Source organism: Heterodontus francisci, chromosome 1, assembly GCF_036365525.1.
Source record: "Heterodontus francisci isolate sHetFra1 chromosome 1, sHetFra1.hap1, whole genome shotgun sequence".
NCBI classification, from domain to species: domain Eukaryota; kingdom Metazoa; phylum Chordata; class Chondrichthyes; order Heterodontiformes; family Heterodontidae; genus Heterodontus; species Heterodontus francisci.
In genome coordinates, this window is record NC_090371.1 from 97,418,898 (window position 1) to 97,444,852 (window position 25,955).

Below are 25,955 nucleotides of genomic sequence, written 5' to 3' on the forward strand. Positions count from 1 at the left end.
AGATCAAAAGTAATAGGAGATTCTATAGTCAGGGGAACAGATGGGCGCTGCTGTGGCCATCAACATGACTCCAGGATGGTGTGTTGCCTTCCTGGTGCCAGGGTCTGGGATGTCACTGAACAGCTGCAGGGCATCCTGAATGGGGAGGGTGATGAGACAGAGGTCATGGTACATGTTGGTACCAATGACATAGGTAGAAAGAGGGATGAGGTCTTACATCAAGAATTCAGGGAGTTAAGCAGTAGACTAAAAAGCAGGACCTCTCGGGTTGTAATCTCTGGATTACTCCCAGTGCCACGTGCTAGCGAGTTTAGAAATAGGAGAATAGCACAGATGAACGCGTGGCTTAAGAGTTGGTGCAGGAGGGAGGGTTTTAGATTCCTGGACCACTGGGACCGTTTCTGGGGAAGGTGGGACCTGTACAAGCGGGACGGTCTACATCTGAACAGAGGGGGACTAAGATCCTTGCTGGCGGGTTTGCTAGTGCTGTTGGGAACAGTTTAAACTAATTTGGCAGGGGGAGGGGATGCAGACTCCTAGCCCAGAGGGAATACAGCGGAAGTAAGTTTCAAGGGAGTAAGACCAGGATGGAAGGCCTCTACTTTAATGCCAGGAGTATTGCAAGTAAAACGGATGAGTTAAGGGCAAGGATTGACACGTGGAATTGGGATATAGTAGCCATCACGGAGACATGGTTGAGGGAGGTGCAGGATTTGCAGCTCAATATCCCAGGATATAGAATCTTCAGGCGAGACAGAGGAGGGGATATTGCAATATTAGTTAAGGAGTCAACATGGTTTTGTGAAGGGGAGGTCGTGTCTTACTAATTTGATTGAGTTTTTTGAGGAAGTGACGAAGATGATTGATGAGGGAAGGGCAGTGGATGTTGTCTATATGGACTTTAGTAAAGCCTTTGACAATGTCCCCGCATGGCAGACTGGTGCAAAAGGTGAAGTCACACGGGATCAGAGGGGAGCTGGCAAGATGGATACAGAACTGGCTCAGTCACAGAAGACAGACGGTAACAGTGGATGGGTGTTTTTCTGAATGGAGGGATGTGACTAGTGGTGTTCCGCAGGGATCAGTGCTGGGACGTTTGCTGTTTGTAGTATATATAAATGATATGGAGGAAAACGTAGCTGGTCTGATTAGTAAGTTTGCGGACGACACAAAGGTTGGTGGAGTTGCAGATAATGATGAGGATTGTCAGAGGATACAGCAGGATATAGATCGGTTGGAGACTTGGGCGAAGAAATGGCAGATGGAGTTTAATCCGGACAAATGTGAGGTAATGCATTTTGGAAGGTCTAATGCAGGTGGGAGGTATACAGTAAATGGCAGAACCCTTCGGAGTATTGACAGGCAGAGAGATCTGGGCGTACAGGTCCACAGGTCACTGAAAGTGGCAACGCAGGTGGATAAGGTAGTCAAGAAGGTATACGGCATGCTTGCCTTCATCGGTCGGGGCATAGAGTATAAAAATTGGCAAGTCATGTTGCAGCTGTACAGAACCTTAGTTAGGCCACACACAGAATATTGTGTGCAATTCTGATTGCCACACTACCAGAAGGACGTGGAGGCTTTGGAGAGGGTACAGAAGAGGTTTACCAGGATGTTGCCTGGTCTGGAGGGCATTAGCTATGAGGAGAGGTTGGAAAAACTCGGATTGTTTTCACTGGAACGACGGAGGTGGAGGGGCGACATGATCGAGGTTTCCAAAGTTATGAGCGGCATGGACAGAGTGGATAGTCAGAAGCTTTTTCCCAGGGTGGAAGAGTCAGTTACTCGGGGACATAGGTTTAAGGTGCGAGGGGCAAAGTTTAGAGGGGATGTGCAAGGCAAGTTTTATTTACACAGAGGGTGGTGAGTGCCTGGAACTTGCTGCCAGGGGAGGTGGTGGAAGCAGATACGATAGCGACGTTTAAGAGACGTCTTGACAAATATATGAATAAGAAGGGAATAGAGGGATATGGGCCCCGGAAGTGCAGAAGGTGTTAATTTCAGCAGGCATCAAGATCGGCACAGACTTGGAGGGCCGAATGGCCTGTTCCTGTGCTGTACTGTTCTTTGTTCTTTGAGTCAGTTACTGCAGTAAGGAGAGATGATATCTTGGAAGAGGCATCAAATGAAGCTTTATGGGTAGAGTTTAGGAATAAAAAAGGGACAGCCACATTGCTAGGTGTTTATTATAGACCCCCAGATAGTCAGCAGGAAATTGAGGAGCAAATATGTGCACAATTTGCAGAGGTGTGTAAAAATAATAATAGGATAATTATATTAGGTGATTTCAACTTTCCCAACATTAATTGGGATAGTCATCGTGTTAAGGGCTTAGATGGAGTGGAATTCTTAAAATGTATACAGGAGAATTTTTTAGCTCAATATGTAGAGGATCCAATAAGGGAGGGTGCAGTGCTGGACCTAATTCTGGGGAATGAAGCCGGACAGGTGGTTGATGTGTTGGTGGGGGTGCATTTCGGTGATAGCGACCACAACATGATACAATTTAAGCTTGTTATGGAGAAAGAAATAGACAAGTTGCAAAAAAAGGTTTTGGATTGGGGGGGGGAGAGCGAATTTTAGTAAAATAAAGCAGGATCTGGCCAAGGTAGACTGGAAAGAGTTACTTGTCGGGAAATCTACAGCAGTGGGGGGCATTCAAAAAGGAAATGGGGAGGGTACAGGCCCAACATGTTCCCTCTAGGGTAATAGGTAGGAGCAACAAGCCCAGAGAACCATGGATGACCAGAAACATTCAGGGTATGATGAGAAGGAAAAGAGAGGCTTTTAGCAAATACAAGGAGAGCAAATCAATGGAAGCATTAGTGGACTACTGAAAGTGTAGGATGGAGCTTAAGAAAGCAATTAGGAGAGCAAAGAGGGGATAGGAGAAAGCTCTGGCTGGTAAAAGTAGGGAAAATCCCAAGATATTCTATAAGTATATCAATGGAAGAGGATAACCAGGGGAAGAGTAGGATCTATTAGGGACCAAGGGGAAAACTTGTGGGTGGAGCCAGAGGACACTGGTAGGGTGTTGAACGAATACTTCACAGCTGTCTTCACCCAAGAGAAAGAGGATGTAGATATGGAACTGAGAGAGAGAGACTGTGAGGTTCTTGAGCAAATTGTCATAGGGAGTGACAAGGTATTGGAGGTTTTGGAAGGCTTAAAAGTGGACAAATCTCCAGGTCCGGACGATTTGTGTCCCAGGATGCTGTGGGAGGCGAGGGAGGAGATTGCAGGGGCTCTGACCCTAATTTTTAATTCCTCTCTGGCCACGGGAAAGGTGCCAGAGGACTGGAGAACAGCTAATGTGGTCCCACTATTTAAGAAAGGTTGTAGAGATAAGCCAGGGAACTACAGACCAATGAGTCTCACATCAGTGGTAGGGAAACTATTGGAGAAAATTCTGAAGGAGAGAATCTATCTCCACTTGGAGAGGAAAAATTTGATTAGAAATAGTCAGCATGGCTTTGTCAGAGGGAGGTCATGCGGAACAAATTTAATTGAATTTTTTGAGCGTGTGACCAGGTGTGTAGATGAGGGTAGTGCAGTTGATGTGTAGTTTACATGGATTTTAGCAAAGCCTTTGACAAGGTCCCACATGGGAGACTTATCAAGAAAGCAAATGCACATGGGATACAAGGTAACTTGATAAGGTGGATTCAAAATTGGCTTAGTTGTAGGAGACAGAGAGTGATGACAGACGGAAGCCAGTGTCCAGTGACGTACCACAGGGATCTGTGCTGGGTCCCCTATTGTTTGTCATTTATGTAAACGACAGAGATGACTATGTGGGGGGTAGGATCAGTAAGTTCGCAGATGACACAAAGATTGGCCGAGTGGTTAACAGTGAGGTGGAGTGTCTTAGGTTACAGGAAGATATAGACGGGATGGTCAAATGGGCAGAAAAGTGGCAGATGGAATTTAACGCTGAAAAGTGTAAGGTGATACACTTTGGAAGGAGTAATGTGACACGGAAGTATTCAATGAATGGCCTGACACTGGGAAGTTCCAAAAAACAAAGGGACCTTGGCGTGTTTGTCCATAGATATCTGAAGGCAGAAGGGCAGGTTAATAGGGTGGTGAAAAAGGCATATGGGACACTTGCCTTCATCAATCGAGGCATAGATTACAAAAGCAGGGAGGTCATGTTGGAGTTGTACAGAACTTTGGTAAGGCCACAGCTGGAGTACTGTGTGCAATTCTGGTCGCCACATTATAGGAAGGATGTGATTGCATTGGAGGGGGTGCAGAGGCGCTTCACCAGGATGTTGCCTGGGATGGAACATTTAAGCTATGAAGAGAGGTTGGATAGGCTTGGGTTGTTTTCGCAGGAGCAGAGAAAACTGAGGGGTGACCTGATCGAGGTGCACAAGATTGAGGGGCATGGACAGGGTGGATAGGGAGCAGCTGTTCCCCTTAGTTGAAGGGTCAGTTACGAGGGGTCACAAGTTTAAGGTGTGGGGCGGGAGGTTTAAGAGGGATTTGAGGAAGAACTTTTTTACCCAGAGGGTGGTGACAGTCTGGAATGCCCTGCCTGGGAGGGTGGTGGAGGCGGGTTGCCTCACATCCTTTAAAAAGTACCTGGATGAGCACTTGGCACGTCATAACGTTCAAGGCTATGGGCCAAGTTTTTTTTAATTCATTCATGGGATGTGGGCGACGCAGGCCAGGCCAGCATTTATTGCCCATCCCTAGTTGCCCTTGAGAAGGTGGTGGTGAGCAGCCTTCTTGAACTGCTGCAGTCCATTTGGGGTAGGTATACCCACAGTGCTGTTAGAAGGGAGTTCCAGGATTTTGACCCAGCGACAGTGAAGGAACGGAGATATAGTTCCAAGTCAGGATGGTGTGGGACTTGGAGGAGAACTTGCAGGTGGTGGTGTTCCCATTCATTTGTTGCCCTTGTCCTTCTAGTTGGTAGAGGTCGTGGGTTTGGAAGGTGCTGTCTAAGGAGCCTTGGTGCATTGCTGCAGTGCATTTTGTAGATGGTACACACTGCTGCCACTGTGAGTCGGTGGTGGAGGGAGTGAATGTTTGTAGAAGGGGTGCCAATCAAGCGGGCTGCTTTGTCCTGGATGGTGTGGAGCTTCCCGAGTGTTGTTGGAGCTGCACCCATCCAGGCAAGTGGAGAGTATTCCATCACACTCCTGACTAGTACCTTGTAGATGGTGGACAGGCTTTGGGGAGTCAGGAGGTGAGTTACTCGCCGCAGGATTCCTAGCCTCTGACCTGCTCTTATAGCCATGGTATTTATATGGCTATTCCAGTTCAGTTTCTGGTCAATGGTAGCCCCTAGGATGTTGATAGTGGGGGATTCAGCAATGGTAATGCTGTTGAATGTCATGGGGAGATGGTTAGATTCGCTCTTGTTGGAGATGGTCATTGCCTGGCACTTATGTGGCACAAATGTTGCTTGCCACTTATCAGTCCAAGCCTGGATATTGTCCAGGTCTTGCTGCATTTCTACACGGACTGCTTCAGTATTTGAGGAGTCACGAATGGTGCTGAACATTGTGCAATCATCAGCGAACATCCCCACTTCTGACCTTATGATTGAAGGAAAGTCATTGATGAAGCAGCTGAAGATGGTTGGGCCTAGGACACTACCCTGAGGAACTCCTGGTGATGTCCCGGAGCTCAGGTGATTGACCTCCAACAACCACAACCATCTTCCTTTGCGCTAGGCATGACTCCAGCCAGCGGAGGGTTTTCCCCGATTCCCACTGACCTCAGTTTTGCTAGGGCTCCTTGATGCCATACTCGGTTAAATGCTGCCTTGATGTCCAGGGCAGTCACTCTCACCTCACCTCGAGTTTAGCTCTTTTCTCCATGTTTGAACCAAGGCTGTAATGAGGTCAGGAGCTGAGTGGCCCTAGCGGAACCCAAACTGAGCGTCACTGAGCAGGTTATTGCTAAGCAAGTGCTGCTTGATGGCACTGTTGATGACACCTTCCATCACTTTACTGATGATAGAGAGTAGGCTGATGGGGCGGTAATTGGCCGGGTTGGACTTGTCCTGCTTTTTGTGTACAGGACATACCTGGGCATTTTTCCACATTGCAGGGTAGATGCCAGTGTTGCAGCTGTACTCGAGCACAGGTCCTCAGTACTATTGCCGTAATATTGTCAGGGCCCATAGCTTTTGCAGCGTCCAGTGCCTTCAGTCGCTCCTTGATATCATGTGAAGTGAATTGAATTGTCTGAAGTCTGGCATCTGTGATGTTGGTGACTTCAGTAGGAGGCAGAGATGGATCATCAACTCGGCACTTCTGGCTGAAGAAGATTGTTGCAAATGCTTCAGCCTTATCTTTCGCACTGATGTGCTGGGCTCCCCTATCATTGAGGATGGGGATATTTGTGGAGCCACTTCCTCCAGTTAGTTGTTTAATTGTCCACCACCATTCACGGCTGGATGTGGCAGGACTGCAGAGCTTAGATCTGATCCGTTGGTTATGGGATCGCTTAGCTCTGTCTATCGCATGCTGCTTACAGTTTGGCACGCAGATAGTCCTGTGTTGTAGCTTCACCAGGTTGACACCTCATTTTGAGGTATGCCTGGTGCTGCTCCTGGCATGCCCTCCTGCACTCTTCATTGAACCAGGGTTGGTCTCCTGGCTTGATGGTAATGGTAGAGTGGGGGATAAGCCAGGCCATGAGGTTACAGATTGTGGTTGAGTACAATTCTGCTGCTGCTGATGATCCACAGCATCTCATGGATGCCCAGTTTTGCATTGCTAGATCTGTTCGAAATCTATCCCATTTAGCACGGTGATAGTGCCACACAACACGATGGACGGTATCCTCAATGTGAAGGCGGGACTTAGTCTCCACAAGGACTGTGCGGTGGTCATTCCTACCAATACAGTCATGGACAGAAGCATCTGCAGCAGGCAGATTGGTGAGGACGAGGTCAAGTATGTCTTTCCCTTGTGTTGGTTCCCCCACCACCTGCCGCAGACCCAGTCTAGGAGCTATGTCCTTTAGGACTCGGCCAGCTCGGTCAGTAGTGGTGCTACATTTAAGTCCCCCACCCGGAGTACATTTTGTGCCCTTGCCACCCTCAGTGCTTCCTCCAAGTGGTGTTCAACATGGTGGACTACTGAGTCATCAGCTGAAGGAGGGCAGTAGGTGGTAATCAGTAGGAGGTTACCTTGCCCATGTTTGACCTGATGCCATGAGACTTCATGGGGTCCAGAGTCGATGTTGAGGACTCCCAGAGCAACTCCCTCCCTACTGTATACCACTGTGCCACCACCTCTGCTGGGTCTGTCCTGCCAGTGGGACAGGACATACCCAGGGATGGTGATTGCAGTGTCTGGGACATTGTCTGTAAGGTATGATTCCGTGAGTATGACTATCAGGCTGTTGCTTGACTAGTCTGTGGGACAACTTTCCCAACTTTGGCACAAGCCCCCAGATGTTAGTGAGGAGGACTTTGCAGGGTCGACAGGGCTGGGTTTGCCGTTGGCGTTTCCGGTGCCAAGGTCGATGCCGGGTGGTCCGTCTGGTTTCATTCCTTGTTATTAACTTCGTAGTGGTTAGGTACAACCGAGTAGCTTGCTAGGCCATTTCAGAGGGCATGTAAGAGGACATTGCTGTGGGTCTGGCGTCACATGTCGGCCAGACCAGGTAAGGACAGCAGATTTCTTTCCCGAAAGGACATTAGTGAATCAGATGGGTTTTTACAACAATCGACAATGGTTTCATGGTCACCATTAGACTAACTTTTAATTCCAGATTTAGTAATTAAATTCAAATTCCACCCTCTGCTGCGGTGGGATTCGAACCCATGTCCCCAGAGAAATACCCTGGGTCTCTGGGTTACTAGTCCAGTGATAATACCACTACGCCACCGCCTACCCTGCAAGCTGGCAAATGGGATTAGGCAGACAGTCAGGTGTCTTTAATGCATCGGTGCAGACTCGATGGGCTGAAGGGCCTCTTCTGCACTGTATTATGTGATTCTGAGATTCAGTCCCTCGCCTTCTCCCTGTAGCCCTACACATTCTTCTTTTTCAGAAAACAATCCAATTCCCTCTTGAATGCTTCAATTGAACCTGCCTCCACCACACTCTCAGGCAGTGCATTTCGGATCCTAACCACTCACTGTATGAAACAGTTTTTCCTCAAGCCGCTATTGCTTCTTTTGCCAATTACCTTAAATCTATATCCTCTTGATCTTGACTCCTGTCCAGACCCGTTGTGATTTTGAATACCAATATCAAATCGCCTCGCTACCTTCTCTTCTCCAAAACAACAGTCCCAACTTCTCCCATCTATCCATGTAACTCAATGCCACATCCCTGGAACCATTCTCGTGAACCTTTTCTGCACTCTCTTCAATGCCTTCACATCTTTCCTCAAGTGTCGTGCCCAGAACTGAACACAATAGTCCAGTGGAGGCCGAACCAGTGTACTATACAATTTAACATAACTTCCTTGTTTTTGTACTCTACCCCCTATTAATGAAGCCTAGGATGTTGTATGCTCTATTAATTGCTCTCACAACCCGTGTTTCCAGTGATTGACTCTTAACTGCCCAGTGAAGTGGGCAAACAAGCCACTTAGCTGTATCAAACTGCAACTGCAGCAGTTCAAGGAGTAGGGCCACCAACACCTCATGGCAACTTTGGATGGGTAATAAATTCCAGCTTAGTCAGTCAGTCATGCCCACCTCCTAAAAATTAATAATTTTTCATTTTAACTCCCGACACCAATCGGCTGGGCATCTTCACACTGCGTCTGCTGGTGAATGCGCAGTTTCGTCCATCGCTGACGTCATTGTTATGTGCCCATTTACTGCTCTCAGCGCTTGCACGTGGTGACGTCAACACTCTTACTGCCTACCACTCAGGGAGCTATCCTTTCTGGCGCTGCCCCGCTCCCTCCGCCACCTCTCATTCGCCCCCTTTCCCAAGCGGCAGTCCCAATTCCTCCTTCATTTACAGATGCTCCGTTTTCATATTTCTCCTCCATTTCCAGACACTCGCTGACTTGCGCCCAATTCTCCTCCATTTTCGGACACTCCAAGAGTTCCCAGCACTTGCTACTGGTCCCGGAGTTTGCTGTTTCCACTGTACTTTCCAGTCGGGGTGAACCCAGCAACTGCTCCCCCGCCTTCTTGTCTTGTTTTGGCTGAATTTGGTGACTGTAGCTGCCTAGGACATGGCTGCCTTTGTCGCCATGGGCACTGCAACTATGTGTGCGGTTAATGCGCCCTCTGCAGGTGCAGCATCACCAAACTCAGCCTAATTTAAAAATCAGATTACTTAGCGTGCCACAGAAGAATACCCGCACCACCCACACCCCCCAACTACTTAATTCCCAATTCTTGACCGAAACCACAAGCATGAGAAACAGTAGTCCGGAAAGTTCACTTGATTTGGCCATCTCAAACCTGAATCTGAGAAACAACTTAGTAGCAATCTGTCATTACCAGGCATCAATTTGTGTGTTCATTTTTAGACAATTGACAATCATAGATAGCATGAGGTAACAGTATTCTTCAAGCCTTTTATGGTGAGCAGTACAACTCCATAAATTATGTATACATTGCCCCATGCTTATCACACCATTGGCATGCACAACATTAAACTGAACAATGATTTCATCAGTCCGAGATCCAGAGCTTCTGCTGCAACTGCTTGTCTCCTTTTAACACAGTCAAGGTAGACACCAAGAGATATAAACTTGTGTTGGTGTACTCTGCCTCTGGAAGACACATTTCTACAGCATCCTCATGAGCTGTGTGACAGAAAACTGCAACAGAAGGACCGACACAGGACTGGTTACAATGTGTCAGCCACCTAGATGCTTTACATATGAATCAGGCCTACTCTTCCTCATGTAACTGGTTCTGGGAAAGAGATGTAGGTTAAGGAATTGGTGCAGTATGCCTTGCACATGGCATTGGAATTGAACATCTGCAGTACGAAGGTGGGTGTCACTTCACAAGGCATTCTTGTGTAGTTTTTTTTAAGCACTACTAATAAAATTAAAATTAGTCAAAAAATTCAAATGTTTGCCACATACATTGAAGTGGGGAAAAAATAGTACTTTTACCTGTCTTGGAACCTTTTGTCCGTAGTTAGATGATCATGAACTTGTTGAATGTGAGCCAAACCTGGTAAAAATACCAACACTGCACCATGAACTGCTCTGTACTGAGCACTTTTTTCTGAAATGAAAATTCATCAAATTATTACAGTACAATCGAAGTTCTGTCCAACATCAAGATTTACATGCCAATTTTCTTCTCTGCTGTCACCTCCAACACCCCACGCAAATCAATTCTTTATACCTCCTCCTCTACATAATGTCCTTCAACAACATTTCCTACAGGTAGGCAGTCAGTTTTCCGACGTGTAATGACAACAGCCAGCTATACTTTTCTCCCACTTCTCTCAATCACCTCCACCGTGTCAAGACTACTTATCCAAAATTAAATCTTGCACAAGTCATAACCTCTTCCTGGTCAACATCCAGAAGACCAAAGCCATTTTCTTCAACCCCTACCACTACCTTCAATTCCTTGTGACAGATTTTATCTCTTTGTTCAGTCACTGTCTTGGCTTGAACCAGCCCATGCACAACCTCAAAATTCTGCTTAACCCTGAACTGAAGTTTAAACACTACATTCTAACTATCATCAAACCCACTCACTTCCACCTCTGCTCATCACTACCCACACCTTAACCCCTCCATCACTGAAATCATTATACTTGCCTTTATCACCTCAACACTTGATTACTCTTAATGCTTTTCTTCCTGGCTTCCCGCAATCTTTAAACCTCAACATGTCCAAATCTCTGCTGCACTTATCCTGTTGCTGATAGACTAGGTGGACCACTTGATATTTTTCTCTGTTTTCATATGCACATACACTGTTATAATCAACCAGTTTCATAGAGCCATAAAATTATACAGCACACAAACAGGCCATTCGACCCATCGTGTCCATGCCGGCCAGTCTGAGTGCGCATTTTAAGTAAAGGTACTTCAGTATCACAATTTGATTAATCGGATGCACTTTAGCCTCCTCAGAAACTCAATCATGACACATGTATAGACATGCTGTATTATGCATTCCACATGCGTCTGCACATGCTGGCAGCACCAAATTTTCTACATACCTACTGGCACACAGTTGACATACTGAAGCTGTATTATTAACTAGATTGATCATGCTGTTTAAAGCCACCCACTTATTTCCCACTTTCTTTGACCATTACAGCACAAGAAAAATGAAAACACTTGATCCCCACCATCTATACTTAGAGTGGATAAGTCTCCTGGTCCGGATGGCTTGCATCCCAGGTTGATAGACGAAGTGCAAGTGGAGATAACAGAAGGGCTTGCCATAGTCTTCCAATCTTCCCTAGATACGAAGGAGGTGGCAGAGGATTGGAGAGTGGCAAATGTGACAAGAAAGGATGTAAGGACATTCCCAGTAACTACAGCCTGCTCAGTTTAACATCAGTGGTGGGTAATGTTTCAGAAACAATAATCAGGGGGGTAAAAAAAATGAACAGGCACTTGGAGAGTTTTTAATTAATTAAGAGAGCCAGCATGGATTTGTGAAAAAAGCAGATCGTGCTTGACTAATCTAACTGAATTTTCTGATTAAGTAACACAGAAGATTCATGAAAGTGTTACAATCAAGGTAGGAGGAGTGCACTGTCTTTTCTAGTTCCACTACTCCACAGCTCACAAAGTATATTTTTAAATGTTTACCCAGTTACTGATTTGGTCAATCACATACTCTACTTTTGTACCAGAATAAAATACACCAACCAGGTTTCTTAACCAACAAAATTATCAGTTTATTATAAAACAAGACTTAAACAACAAAGCAAAGCATTCGCACACAAACTGAAATATGAAAGTTCCCTTTTTACCTTAGCCATCACTGCATCCCCCATCGACACCCCCCAACCCACCCGCCGGTTAACTGAAAAATGAAAAGATTTTCTCTTTGGAGCTCTGTTACAAAAAAGACGAAAATAATATTTTGGTCAAAAACTTGCTAATTCTTGACAAAAAAAAAAGATATGGAAAAATGTCAGATGTCCCTTTTTTGTTTGGCGTCCGGGTATACGGTGATGGATCACCGAGATCCTTTTCTGAAGCAATTCATTCAGGCGGCGTCAAAGATCAATTTGGCAGGCTTTTCGAGAGGAATGCAGCATCAATTTCTCTATTGCTTACACTCGCTTCTAAGAGCCTCTCAAAGAGATGGAAAAGCTGACAGGCTTTGTAAAAGAGATGGAACAGGCTGAGCTGGGGTTTTGTCCTTCAGGTTGATTTTTAAACTCCTTTCAAAACACTGTCCATACCCCCAAGTGACTGTCCAAAGCAAAACCCAAACAATATCTCAAGAGTCAAGCCTCCGAACCCCCATAAATCTTGACTCATCACTTCTCCGTAAACATCTTTCTCAGGTCAAAAAGCACCTGCTGGGTATGTATCTGAAGACAGATGACTTCCAGTAAGGGTTGTTTACAAACCAAGTCCAAAAGATCTAACAATGACCTCTTTAAAAAAAAAACAAAGTCCAGCATCGATGGAATCCTTTTCAGTTTTAAAAACACCAGTCCTCAAAATTGAACCAAAAAAAGTACTTTCATAACAAAGAGAACATAATGGATGTTGTCTATTTGGATTTTAAGAGACTGTTTGACAAAGAACCACATCAAAAGGTTGATTAACAAAATTGAGGCTCATGGAATAGGAGGGTCAGTATCAGCTTGGATAAAAATTTGGCTTATGGATAGAAAACAGCGAGTCATAGTAAATGGCTGTTTTAAAGACTGAAAGATGATAGACCGTGGTGACCCCAAGGTTCAGTACTAGAACCAATACTTCTGCTATATATAAATGACTTGCATATTGGAATACACGGAGTAAAATTTCACATTTTGCCGATGATACCAAATTTGGAGGTGTGGCAGACAGTGAGAATGATACCAATTGACTGCAACAGGACATATATAGGCAGGCAGAAGCGGCAGACAAGTGGCGTTGGAATTTAATACAGCAAGTGGAAGGTGATGCATTTTGGCAGAAGGCACACAGTCAGGCAATATAGACTTAATGGCACAGTTCTGAAGTGTGTGCAGGAACCTGGAGTTCATGTGCACAGATCTTTGAAGGTGGCAGGATAGACTGAGAGTGTGGTCAGCAAAGCATATAGGAACTTGGGTTTCATAACTAAAAATATTGAGTACAAATGCAGGGAAGTTATGCTGTACCTTTGTAAAGTTCTGGTTAGGCCACAACAGCAGCTTATATTTACACTGCACCTTTAACATAATAAAATTTCCCAAGGCGCTTCACAGGAGCATTATGAAACAAAGTTTGACACAATGCCACAAAAGGAAACATTAGGTCAGATGATCATAAGCTCAGTCCAAGTGGTAGGTTTTAAGCACTCTTAAAGGAGAAAAATCGAGGTGGCGAGGTGGACAGGGGATATTCCAGAGCTTGGTGCCGAGGCAGCTGAAGGCGCGGCCACCAATGGTGGAGCAATTAAAATCATGGATGCACAAAAGGCCAGAATTAGAGGAGCGCATATATCTCGTGGGCTTGGAGGAGATTGCAGAGATAGAGAGGGACGAGGCCATGGAGGGATTTGAAAAGGATGAGAATTGTAATTTCAAAACGTTGCTTGACCGGGAGCCAGTGTAGGTTAACAAGCACAGGGTAATAGGAGAACTGGACTTCATGCAAGTTAAGACACTGGCACCAGAGTTTTGGATGACCTCAAGTTTACAGAGAGTTGAATGTGGGAGACCTGCCAGAAGAGCATACGAATAGTCAAATCTCGAGGTAACAAAGGCAAGAATAAGGCTTTCAGCTGCAGATGAGCCAAGACAGGGGTGAAGTTAGGTGTGTGTTGCAGAAGTGGTAACAGGCTGTCTTACTGATGACACAAATGTGAGATTGAGCTCATCTTGGGGTCATACATGACACCAAGATAGTGAACATATTGGCTTAATCCTAGAATGACGCCAGGGAGAGGGATATATACTAGAGTACTGCGTCCAGTTCTAGTCACCACACTTTCGGAAGGATGTGAGGGTCCTCAATAGGGTGCAGAGGAGATTTTCTAGAATAGTTCCAGGGATGATTGATTTTAGCCACAAGGTCAGGTTGGAGAAGCCGAGGTTGTTCTCATTGGAGAAAATGAAATTGAGGGGTGATCTGATGGAGATGCACAAGATTATGGCAAGTTTAGATAAAGTAGACAAAGAAAAGCTGTTCCCATTAGCTGGGAACACAGATTTAAGGTATTGGGCAAGAGATGCAAGGAGGTTGTGAGGAAGAACTTCTTTTTTATCCAGAGTGGGAATGACCTGGAACTTGCTGTCTATGAGGGTGGAGGAAGCAGAGACGATGAATGATTTCCAAAGAAAATTGGATGTGCAATTGAGGGTAACAAACTTGGAGAGCTACAGGGATACAGCGGGGAAATGGGGCGGACTGGATTGCTCTACAGAGAGCCAGCATGGACTCGATGGGCCAAATTGCCTCCTTTGGTGCCAAAATGACTCTATATTTAACAGGAATGTGGTTGAAAATTACAGCGTTAACAGTTTGAGATTTTTCCTAATGGAATAATTTAAAATGTTGCCATTACAATACTTCAGAAGTACGATATCAAATAGAAACACTTAAATGTGCACTTTTTTTTAAAAATTGAAACTGCTTCACGTTCAGTTAGCTGGACTGTTGCAAACCAAATATTAATCTGAAAGTTGGAACTACACACTTTGTCATTAAATATTTGTAAAGAGAAACAAGTTAATTGTGCAGATTTAACTTTTATTGGATCACAACAAGAATTTTTTTCACCTACCCAAGAAGTTAATGAGCTCCAAGATGAGATCCACATTTATTTTAGTTGGATGCATGTACTGAATCGCATGACAAGTACGACTACTGTATTTTTCAAGATCAAGTACTGAATTATATCCAGGTGTTGTCCCTTTAGCAAAATATTCCTGAAATAGATGTGAACAGTGACCAATGAGAGAGCAGCTATGGCCCTCGATGGCGGAAAAAGAGAAAATAAAAGATTTCAATATACATAAGTTTCAAAACTGAAATTTTACCATGCCTAAAGCTACTGTTCCCAACACAATGTTATGCTCATGAAGATTTTTGTTCTTGCATCATAAAAACCGCATATAGACATCTTAACTAAACAAACCAATGGCCTTCAAGCTCAGTGGACTCACCTTGCAGATGTTACTCTGACTTGTCATAATGCTTAGAGTACGAACAACATGGCTAGATTTGATTGAATTTTGCAGGTCTATTCTCAACAATGCAAATGTCAGAAGCTTCCTATTACTCATGTAGCTCAAACCACCCTGCCCAGAAGGGCACCGCAACCATTTGAAAGAATTCCATCCCTAGCAACTGACCAAACTTTTCAGTTCCCATCAAAAAGTCAAACTGGCAAGTTAACAGCACCCTGGAATACTAAGGATCTATGAGACGCAGATATAAGATTTAACTTGGTAGACTTTGGTTTTATCTTCTATCACCAGGTGTGTCAGCTTGATGTCATCTGAATCCTAAAAGGGACGCTGATTACTTTCCCTCTCCCCTCAAAAACATGATAATCACTAGTTGGCCGTCATTCAACTGGAATAAGTGCCCCTACCAGTATCATAAGTTTGTATTTAGAATGAATAATTAATATGAAACTGCAATTCGTTTGGTCTGAACAATGACAGTCAACAAAATCAAGGAAACAGAGAAAACTACCTGCTGACCCCAATAAGGTGAGGGAGCTCATTTGGTTGAAACTGAAGCAGTCAGTCAATGTTAATGACTGGTCCAAATTCAGCTGAACTCTTACACTATCAAGCTGTATAACTCAGCAAATTTCACCAATGCTCATTCACTTTCAATTGAAAGTGAATACTATATATGCTGTATATCACAAACCACTTTTGAACAACCTGATGCTGAAAGGTTCTTCCTCCTTTGCCAGTGACAGTCAGATTGATTTCTTCCTCCTCCTCCAAAAATCGTTGGCAGTATTCAGAATCCTTTTCCAAAACATAGCCAGTCGCTTCTACCACATCTTCCAAATGAAAAACCTGTATATAATTGAGGACAGCAATTTAAAAGACACAAAGTTAATGTACATCATAAAACTGAAATTATCTACAATAGTCATAGAGAGATACAGCACCAAGACAGGCCCTTCGGCTCAACGAGTCCACGCCAACCATCAAAGACCCATTTATACTAATCCTACATTAATCCCATTTTCCCTCTCACATCCCCACCTTCCCTCAATTCTCCTACCACCTACCTACACTTGGGGAAATTTTTGATTTTACAATGGCCAATTTACCTATCAACCCGCAAGTCTTTGGCATGTGGCAGGAAACCAGAGCACCCGGAGGAAACCCACAGGGTTACAGGGAGAACTTGCAAACCCCACACAGGCCGCCCCAGCACAGAAAATATCACTAAGAACGCCCAAGGAAATAAAACGAAACACAAATCCATCCCTAAAAATGTGGTAGTTAGTCTGCCATGTAGAAACATAGAAAAATTATGGCACAGAAAGAGGCCATTCAGCCTACCGTGTCATATAAAAATCAATGACAGAAATGAGCACACATGCAAATCTTAAATTAAAAAAAAAAAGGATATAACATATAAAAGTAAAACATTGTGATCTCATTCTTCCTCCTTACCTGTACTGGATAAATTCTTCCAGGGATATTGATAACAGGACAGTGTCCAAAGTATTTAGCAAACTTATCACTGTCCACTGTTGCACTCATCAAAATCAAGTTGAGATTTGAACGCTTTTGCATTATCTCCTTCAAGATGATTAACAGAAAATCGGACTGAACACTCCTCTCATGAACCTACAACAGCAAAGAGCCAAAAAGGAAATCAGTTTTAAAAACAGACTGAAACAATTAATTTTCACTTAAGGCTTACTGTTGAAGTGTAAGTGTGCAAAACCAAAAATCAACGGGCGAGTAGTGTCATGATCCTGTTTTTTGGGGGGGAAATAATGCGGTATGGCTTTAAGACAGCAGAAGATCAGTACTTCTTTATGGCAGCCAGCTTCAGAAGTTGCCACGTGAAAGTGCATCTTGGTTGCCCTGAATACAACCAGAGACAGATAACAGGACATACAATGTTGCCGTTTAACTTTGAAACTAGCTGGAAAAAGCTGGCTTTGCACAGACAGTTGAGACACAGACTGTTCTGACAGACAGCTACGTGCTAGCACCTAAAAAGAGATCTCTGTCAATTTAAACTGAAGGAAGCAATTTTAGACTGTTTATTTTTACCTCTCAAAATTCTAAAAGTTAAGCCAGATTGAAACTTTTGAAAGTGGTTGCGAATTGTTGATCTGTTGTGGTCATCGCTGGAAAGAAGAGGAGTTTGAAGCTTCAAATGTTGAAATGAATTACCATCGTCGGATTCATTAGACCCTGGAAGATTGTGAGCGGACTTTGAATCAGAAGGGTGTTCGTCAGGAAGCATAAATCTGCAAGGACTTCACTGTTATTTCTATTTTTAGATATTGGTTTATCTCAGTAGTGTAAGATTTTTTAGTTTTTCTAATGAACAGTTACATACGAACATACGAATTAGGAGGAGGCGGCTACTCGACCCCTCGAGCCTGCTCCGCCATTCAATAAATTCATGGCTGAACTGATCACTCCACGTTTCCACCTACCCCCGGTAACCTTCCACCCCCTTGCTTATCAAGAATCTATCTAACTCTGCCTGAAAAATATTCAAAGAATCTGCTTCCACTGCCTTTTGAGGAAGAGAATTCCAAGACTCACGACCCTCTAAGAGAAAAAACCTCTCCTCATCTCTGTCTTAAATGGGCGACCCCTTATTTTTAAACAGTAACCCCTAGTTTGAGATTCTCCCACAAGGGGAAACATCCTTTCCACATCCACCCTGTCAAGACCTCTCAGGATCTTATATGTTACAATCAAGTCACCTCTTACTCTTCTAAATTCCAGTGGATACATGCCTAGTCTGTCTAATCTTTCCTCGAATACAGCCTGCCCATTCCAGGTATTAGTCTAGTAAACCTTCTCTGTACTGCCTCCAATGCATTTACATCCTTCCTTAAATAAGGAGACCAGTACTGTACACAGTACTCCAGATGTGGTCTCACCAATGCCCTGTACAGCTGAAGCATAACCTCCCTACTTTTGTATTCAATTCCCCTCGTGATAAACAATAACATTCCATTAGCTTTCCGAATTACGTGCTGTACCGGCATACTAACCTTCTGCGATTCATGCACAAGGACATCCAGATCCCTCTGCATCTCAGAGCTCTACAATCTCTCACCATTTAGATAATATGCTTCTTTTTTATTCTTCCTGCCAAAGTGGACAATTTCCCACTTTCCCACATTATACTCCATTTGCCAGGTCTTTGCCCACTCACTTATCCAATCTATATCCTCTTTTAGCCTCCTTATGTCCTCTTCACCAGTTACTTGCCTACCATCTATGTCTCATCAGCAAATTTAGCAACCATACCTTCGGTCCCTTCATCCAAGTCATTTATATAAATTGTAAAAAGTTGAGGCCCCAGCACAGATCCCTGTGGCACACCACTCGTTACATCTTACCAACCAGAAAATGACCCATTTATGCTGACTCTGTTTCCTGTTAGCTAACCAATCTTCTACCCATGCAAATATGTTACCTCCTACACCATGAGCTTTTATTTTCTGCAATAACCTTTGATGTGGCACCTCATCAAATGCGTTCCGGAAATCTAAGTACAATACATCCACCGGCTCCCCTTTTTCCACAGCACATGTAACTCCCTCAAAGAACTTCAATAAATTGGTTAAACATGATTTCCCTTTCACAAAGCCAAGTTGACTCTGCCTGATCACCTTGAATTTTTCTAAATGCCTTTCTATAACATCTTAATAATAATAGCTTCCAACATTTTCCCTAAGACAGATGTTAAGCTAACTGGCCTGTAGTTTCCTGCTTTCTGTCTCCCTCCCTTTTTGAATCAAGTTACTTTGTTAATATCAAAAAGACACCTGGCTTGGTTCACCTTATTCGAGGGTTTTTAGATTGTTCAATTTGGCTGCTGCTTTCTTTGATTTGGAAAGCTGAAAGATATATGTGGTGCAAACTGTGGGGCGGTGAGACTGAACTGATAGTACATTGCTCCCACCACAATCAGAATCATATATTTTGATGGGGGGCTTAGTCTTAAGCGGTCGTGCCTCTTATTACGCAGAAACAAAGTACAGCAAAATCTTACCTCATCCACAATAACATGAGACACACTGGTAAGAAGCCCATCTTGCTGCAGTTTCCGCAGGAGAACACCAGTAGTACAGTATAAAAGCCTGGATGATTCTCCAACTTTTGTTTCCAGTCTGATTTGATAACCACAAAGAGAGTTCTGCAAAAGGAGACATTAACCCAAATTACCAAAAGCATACTTCTTAGTAAGAATACTGTATTCAAGATACAAGAAAATTGAAGCACAAATCTAGACCAGAAATTATAAATTGTAATGTATGTTAAAACAAAGTCTGCTTCCTCTCAATACATTGGACAATTTGCCCATCATGGTTGTTAGTCTTTTGAGGGAAGCAATCAACCCAGGTAAAATTTCCAGGATAAAACTCTGAAATCGGTCCCCCAGTCTTTCAAAAACAATTCAGCAATACTCAAGAGTTTTACATCAGGGTATCAGGATTGCAAAACAAAATATAAAGTGCCAAAGGAAATTCCAAATGTTAACTTTTTTCAGGTTACGAGCATGTATTTAAAGGACTGCTGAGCTCTACTTAAGCTCAGTGATCTTCTTGGAAGAAAGTGAGGGAAGTCTAAAAATAAATAACTACTTCGAGACAAAAGCAAAATACTTCAGATGCTGGAAGAAGTACTGATGAAAGGTCACAGGCCTGAAACATTAACTCTGCTCTCTCTCCACAGATGCTGCCAGACTGACTGAATATTTCCAGCATTTTGTTTTTATTAACTATTTAGAGACAACTGGATTCTTGTCTGTAATTACACCATCACTAAGTGGCAAGGGTCTTTTTTTAAAAAAAATCATTGTTAATACAAAATTCAATCAGTATGGCAACATTTTGCAAGAATGAGGTCATTTCACGAAATTCTGGCTGTGACAAATGTGAAATTTCTTAATATATTAAAAATTGTGACTTAAAAATTGACTTAAATCAGTGAGTTCAAATCAGCCTATTTTGTGCTCTCCTTTTAATATTTCAGCTGCCTCCTCTGGATCTGCAATTCCTTCCAACTTAGTGCCATCGATGAAGTTAAAAACCACAGAGACTGTAAAGGCAGGTTTAGTTTAGTTTTGAGATACAGCACTGAAACAGGCTCTCCCGACACTTACCTCTGGGGACCCCTAGTTAACACCACCACTCTTCCATTTTGTTCAAGGTTCCCTCACAACTCCTCCCTTCTCTTTAATCAGTTACTAATGTTTTACCTTTGAAACCCATTGACATTAACTTATAAAATTAACATGCAGCACTTCATGAAAGCATCTTTGGAAGCCCAGGCACGTGACATACGGCTTTCCTTTGGCATTGAGATGTCACATTCTTTAAAAGTTAAGGGCCAAACCAAATCTAATCCTCTGGAAGCTGGCATGTGTCAGATTTCATAATTTTACCCTACGTTGTTTCAGATTGTTGACTTCATTCATAATTTTTTTGATTTTTTTTTTAAACACCCAAGTGTCTACTTACGAATCAAGATGAAATCCTACTGCAGGTTTTACTTTCAGTCCAAAGCACAGATAATTCATTGGACAAAGCCATAATGGGTACAAAAAAGTGTGCAACATGACTAAAGTCAACTGAAGAATCAGTATCACCACCACCTTCTCAAGGGCAATTAGGGCTGGGCAACAAATGCTGGCCTTGCCAGTGATGCCCACATCCTATGAAAGATTTTTTTTAATAAATCACTATCAATTGAAGTGTAGTTAAATTAATAGCATTTGAAATCAATTTACCACAAGTTCTGAAGAGTGGAAACATACAGCTGAATTTTGTGGCCAGTGAGGACATTCCGATATTGGGATGCAAAACGGGTGGTATGGCCGCACAGGTGGCTGGCAGTAGATTCGGAGTTCCGAAGAAGGGTCACTGACCCGAAACGTTAACTCTGCTTCTCTTTTCACAGATGCTGCCAGACCTGCTGAGTGGTTCCAGCATTTCTTGTTTTTAACCCACCTCTCTTTGCTGCTTTGCCCCTTTAAAAATGAGGGGAGTGGTGGGTGATTGGGCTAATGATCAACATATTAACTTCACACAGGGAACCAAGGGTCTGTGTACGGGATGGATTACCTTAGGCATCTCAAGTCCTTGGATCCGACAGGAGGCCTAAACAAGAGCCTTGTTGCTCTCAGCAGATGGACTGAACAGAAAGCTGGACAGAAATGCCGGATACAACTACAAAGTTAGCACAGTGTGTAAAGGGAGTGTACTTAAGAAACAACCATTTTCCCTTGGTGCACAATTTCCAGTGAAATCAAGAATCAAATCCAGATTTTACTCCCATATTGCCAGAACTTCAGGCCAACTTTCTTCTGGTCCCTTGCAAATATAACTAAAATTTACAACTTCTCCACATGGACAATGCAGCCTCCATCTTTTAGCAACATTCCTGGTCTCACTGCATCCTCTCACCTCAAAGAGAACTCCCACATTTCTTCCACTCCCATGATTCCAAGAAGCTAGATTTCCTATGATCGACTAAAGATTTCTTTTGCCCTCGACTACTCACAAGTCTGTACTATTCATGTCTGGACTAGAATGTTGTTTATCATCTTAACAGGGTCTTAATATTAATATCACTGTTCAGGAGAAAACTCAGGAAAAAGTCTGCTAGCTGATAATACAACTTGCTCTCACCTCTGCTTTCAATTTCTCATCTTTTTAATCCAGTTCTGTTTTTTTTCCAAATACACTCCATTACACATTCCTATATTGGAATCAAAACCCACAGTCTCCCATATTAACTTACTCTTTGCCAGCATCTCAAAATTGTCAAACACCTTTCGCCTTCTTTCCTCCCATCATCTCCCCGTGGGGTTCCGCAGGGCTCAGTGCAGGGTGCCTTGCTTTTAGTAGTATATATCAATGATTTGGACTTGAAAGTATGGGATATGATTAAGAAATCTGCAGACAATACAAAAATTGGCCATATGGTTGATAATGAAGAAAGCTGTAGACTGCAGGAAGATATCAATGGACTAGTCAGGTGGGTGGAACAGTGGCAAATGGAATTAAAATCGGAGAAGTGTGAGGTAATGCATTTGGGGAAGGTTAACAAGGCAAGGGAATACACAATAAATGGCAAGACACTGAGAAGCATAGAGGGATCTTGGAGTGTATGTCCACAGATCCCTGAAGGTGGCTGGACAGGTGGTTAAAAAGGCATATGGGACACTTGCCTTATTAACCGAGGCATAGAACAGTAGAGCAGGGAGGTTATGCTGGTAACACTCGTTAAGCCACAGCTGGAGCACTGCGCGCTGTTCTGGTCAGCGCACTATATTAAAGATGTGATTGCACTGGAGAGGGTACAGACGAGATGTACAGACGAGATGTACAGACGAGATTTACGAGGATGCTGCTTGAACTGGAGAATTTTAGTTATGTGGCAAGATTGAAAAGTCTAGAGTTCTGATAAAAGATCACAGACCTGAAACATTAACTTTGCTTCTCTCTCCATAGATGCTGCCAGACCTGCTGAGTATTTCCAGCACTTTGTTATTTCAGATTTCCAGCATCTGCAATATTTTGCTTTGATTGAATGGGCTACAGTTGTTTTCTTCGCAACAGAGGACACTGAGGGTAGATCTAATTGCAGTGTATATAATTACGAGGGGTTTAGATAGAGTGGATAGGAAGGCCCTATTCCCCTAGGGGGCATAGATTTAGGATAAGAGGTAGGAGGTTTAGAGGGGATTTGAGGGGAAATTTTTCTGGAACTCACTGCCTGAAAAGGGTGGCAGGGGCAGAAATCTTCATAATATTTAAAAAATACTTGGGTTTGCACTTGAAATGCCATGACCTACAAGGCTACAGACCAAGAGCTGGAAAGTGAGATTAGGCTGAATGGCTCCTTGCTAGCCAGTGCGGACACAATGGGCCAAATAGCCGCCGACTGCGCTGTAAATTTCTATGATTAAGCCCAACCATGTCAACATTCAATTACTACATCAATTTGCCTTGTCTTCTTTAACTGTTTCATCTTGGACGTGTATGCACCATGCCTTCTACCTTGTTTTGCCAAGTAAAAATGATAAACTACTGTGCCCATAAAACTAAGTTTTAGCAATCTTTTTTCAAGTGACCCAATTCACCTCAGAAATATACATATATATTATGTGTCTTACTTTTCCACCAGGACCTTCTTCACAACCAAGTTCCTCACAAACCCTTGTTGCCAGACTCACGGCTGAAATCCTTCGAGGTTGGGTACAAATTATATTGCATTTTGTACTTTCACTTGACAATAAATCTTCCAACAGGAACTGAGGTATTTGAGTGCTCTTCCCACTGCCTGTTTCACCTGCTACAACCACAACTCGATGCTTTCTCAGAGTTTCAAGAATTTGCATTTTGTGTTGAAAGACAGGTAAGAGCTGCCTATCTTTTAAAAGTTTCTGAAACTTGACAGAACTCTGCAAGTTTTTTATAATAATCTTTGCTGAGTCCAAATTATCTGCTCTCTCCTTATCAATAGATAGGGTTCTGAAGTCATCCTCAGTGACCAAATTCTCCCAGGAGTCTTCTGGATCTTCTGCAGCTGGTGAAACACAAGGAGATGGTTTCTGTTTTATTGTGTTTAACAGTCTAGTGATAAATTGTTCACGTGGTTTATTCCTTTCCATTTGCCTTTTTTCAGTATTCTTCTTTTCAGCTTCACTCCATTCAATCCACACATCCCGATATGTAGGTGGAAGCAACTGATGTATTGCCTGAAATTTTTAAAAAAGGTGCTAAAATCAGAGTTACAAAAGTTTGAAACAGTTCTTCTGCCTAGTTAAGAAAATAGCAATCCAACTCAGACACCCAATACAAAGTTTTAAAAAACAACTTCACAAATACATAGCCTCTAACAGGTTTGCCATTTTGTTATTCCCTATATGATTCAACAGATTGTAGTTATAACTATTTCTGCACTTGATTCTGGTAACAACTGGTTTGTTAACACAGCACAAAAAGTGCATTCAAATATTTTTGAAGACAATTGCTAAGCAGACGACAGGCACTTCCACAAAATTACAGGGAAAGTAACCTCGCACTGATTCTGAACCTTTCCCTGGTAGCTGGCTTCAGAGCAGCAACATGAACAATCTGTGTCAAGAGTACCATCTTGCTCTGGCACAACACCAGGTGTTGTGGGAAAGTTATAACAGAGAAGGGAGAAAATACTTTACAAAAAAAATTGTAGACAAATGGCCTGAGCATTTCATGCGAGGAAGAAAAAGCTACTGCTCCCACTCCTGGCAGCTTCTCAGTGAACCTGGTTGTAAGTGATCATGTGGAGGTTGAGACAGAGCAATTCTACAGTGCTCCATATATGACACTTCCAATAATGAAGCAGCTCGTGCCAGCATATAGAAGGACCTGAACAACATCCAGCATTGAATGACACAGACAAGTAATGCATGGCAATGACCATCTCCAACAACCTAAAATGCCTCCCACTAACCTTCAAGGGAATCGCAATTAACAAATCACCTACGATCAACATTCTGGGAGTCACCACTGACCAGAAGCTTAACTGGACCAGCCTCATCAGCATCATGATTGCAAGAGATGGTGAAAGGTTAGGTACTTTGTCATGTGGCTCATTTCCTGGCCCCTCAATGCTTCAACAACATCTACAAGGTTAATTTCAAAAGTATGAACTAATACTCACCACTCATCTAACTGAACGCAGCAGCAATAACACTCAAAAAAATGTCATCTTGCAGGACAGAGCGGTGCAGTTACTTGGAGAGACTAGTGAAGCTGGGACTGTTCTCCTTAGAGCAGAGAAGGTTAAGGGGAGATTTAATAGAGGTGTTCAAAATTATGAGGGGCTTTTATAAGAATGAATAAGGAGAAACTATGTCTATTGGTAGGTGGGTCAGTAACCAGAGGACACAGATTTCAGATAATGGCAAAAGAACCAAAGGAGAGAAGAGGAGAATTTTATTTACACAGTGAGCTATGATGATCTGGCATGCACTGCCTGAAAGGGTCGTGGAAGTAGATATCATAACTTTTAAAAGGGAATTGTATAAATATTTGAAAAGGAAAAATTTGCAAGGCTATGGGGAAAGAGCAAAGGAGTCAAATTAACTGGATAGCTATTACAAAGAACCAGCACAAGCACAATGGGCCAAATGGCCTCCTTCCATGGTGTAGGATTCTATGATACAATGTCAAGGAAATGCCGTCTGTATGTTCCCCTGCAACTCACACCACCCTGACTTGGATGTACATTAACATTCCTTCATGATTATTCAGTCAAAATTCTGTAATTTTGTGCATATCATTGTGGATACACAAACACCATAAGGACCACAAAACTCCAAGGCGGCCTGAAACCCTTTTTCTAAGGGAAATGAGTCATGGGCAATATATGCAGCTTTGTCAGCGCCACCTATATCCCAGGAGCAATTTTTTTTTAAACTGTGGATGCAATACACCCCTCAAACAGCCTGTTGGCACTCGTGTGCATTTGTTGCCCATCCCTAATTACCCTCGACAACGGAGTGGCTTGCTAGGCCATTTCAGAGGGCAGTTAAGAGTCAACCACATTGCTGTGGATCTGGAGTCACATGTAGGCCAGATCAGGTAAGGATGGCAGATTTCCTTCCCTAAAAGACATTAGTGAACCAGATGGGTTTTTATGACAATC

The 25,955-nt window shown here is 43.2% G+C and overlaps 1 protein-coding gene across 7 annotated transcripts in view; it reads right to left on the reverse strand.

Annotated features, from left to right (window-relative positions):
* dhx29 (DEAH (Asp-Glu-Ala-His) box polypeptide 29) overlaps positions 1–25,955 on the reverse strand; it is a 145,360-nt gene that overhangs the window by 63,295 nt on the left and 56,110 nt on the right. For all 7 annotated transcript variants that reach the window (XR_010975181.1, XR_010975179.1, XR_010975180.1 and 4 more), the window contains 6 exons: positions 23,437–24,021; positions 19,306–19,449; positions 16,725–16,901; positions 15,975–16,115; positions 14,861–15,005; positions 10,066–10,180 (listed from right to left, as the gene is read on the reverse strand). Coding sequence is in view for 4 of the 7 variants with exons in the window: in XM_068032986.1 (XP_067889087.1) it covers positions 10,066–10,180; positions 14,861–15,005; positions 15,975–16,115; positions 16,725–16,901; positions 19,306–19,449; positions 23,437–24,021 (1,307 nt within the window). In the remaining 3 variants the exon portion in view is untranslated. The remainder of the gene's footprint in view (positions 1–10,065; positions 10,181–14,860; positions 15,006–15,974; positions 16,116–16,724; positions 16,902–19,305; positions 19,450–23,436; positions 24,022–25,955) is intronic.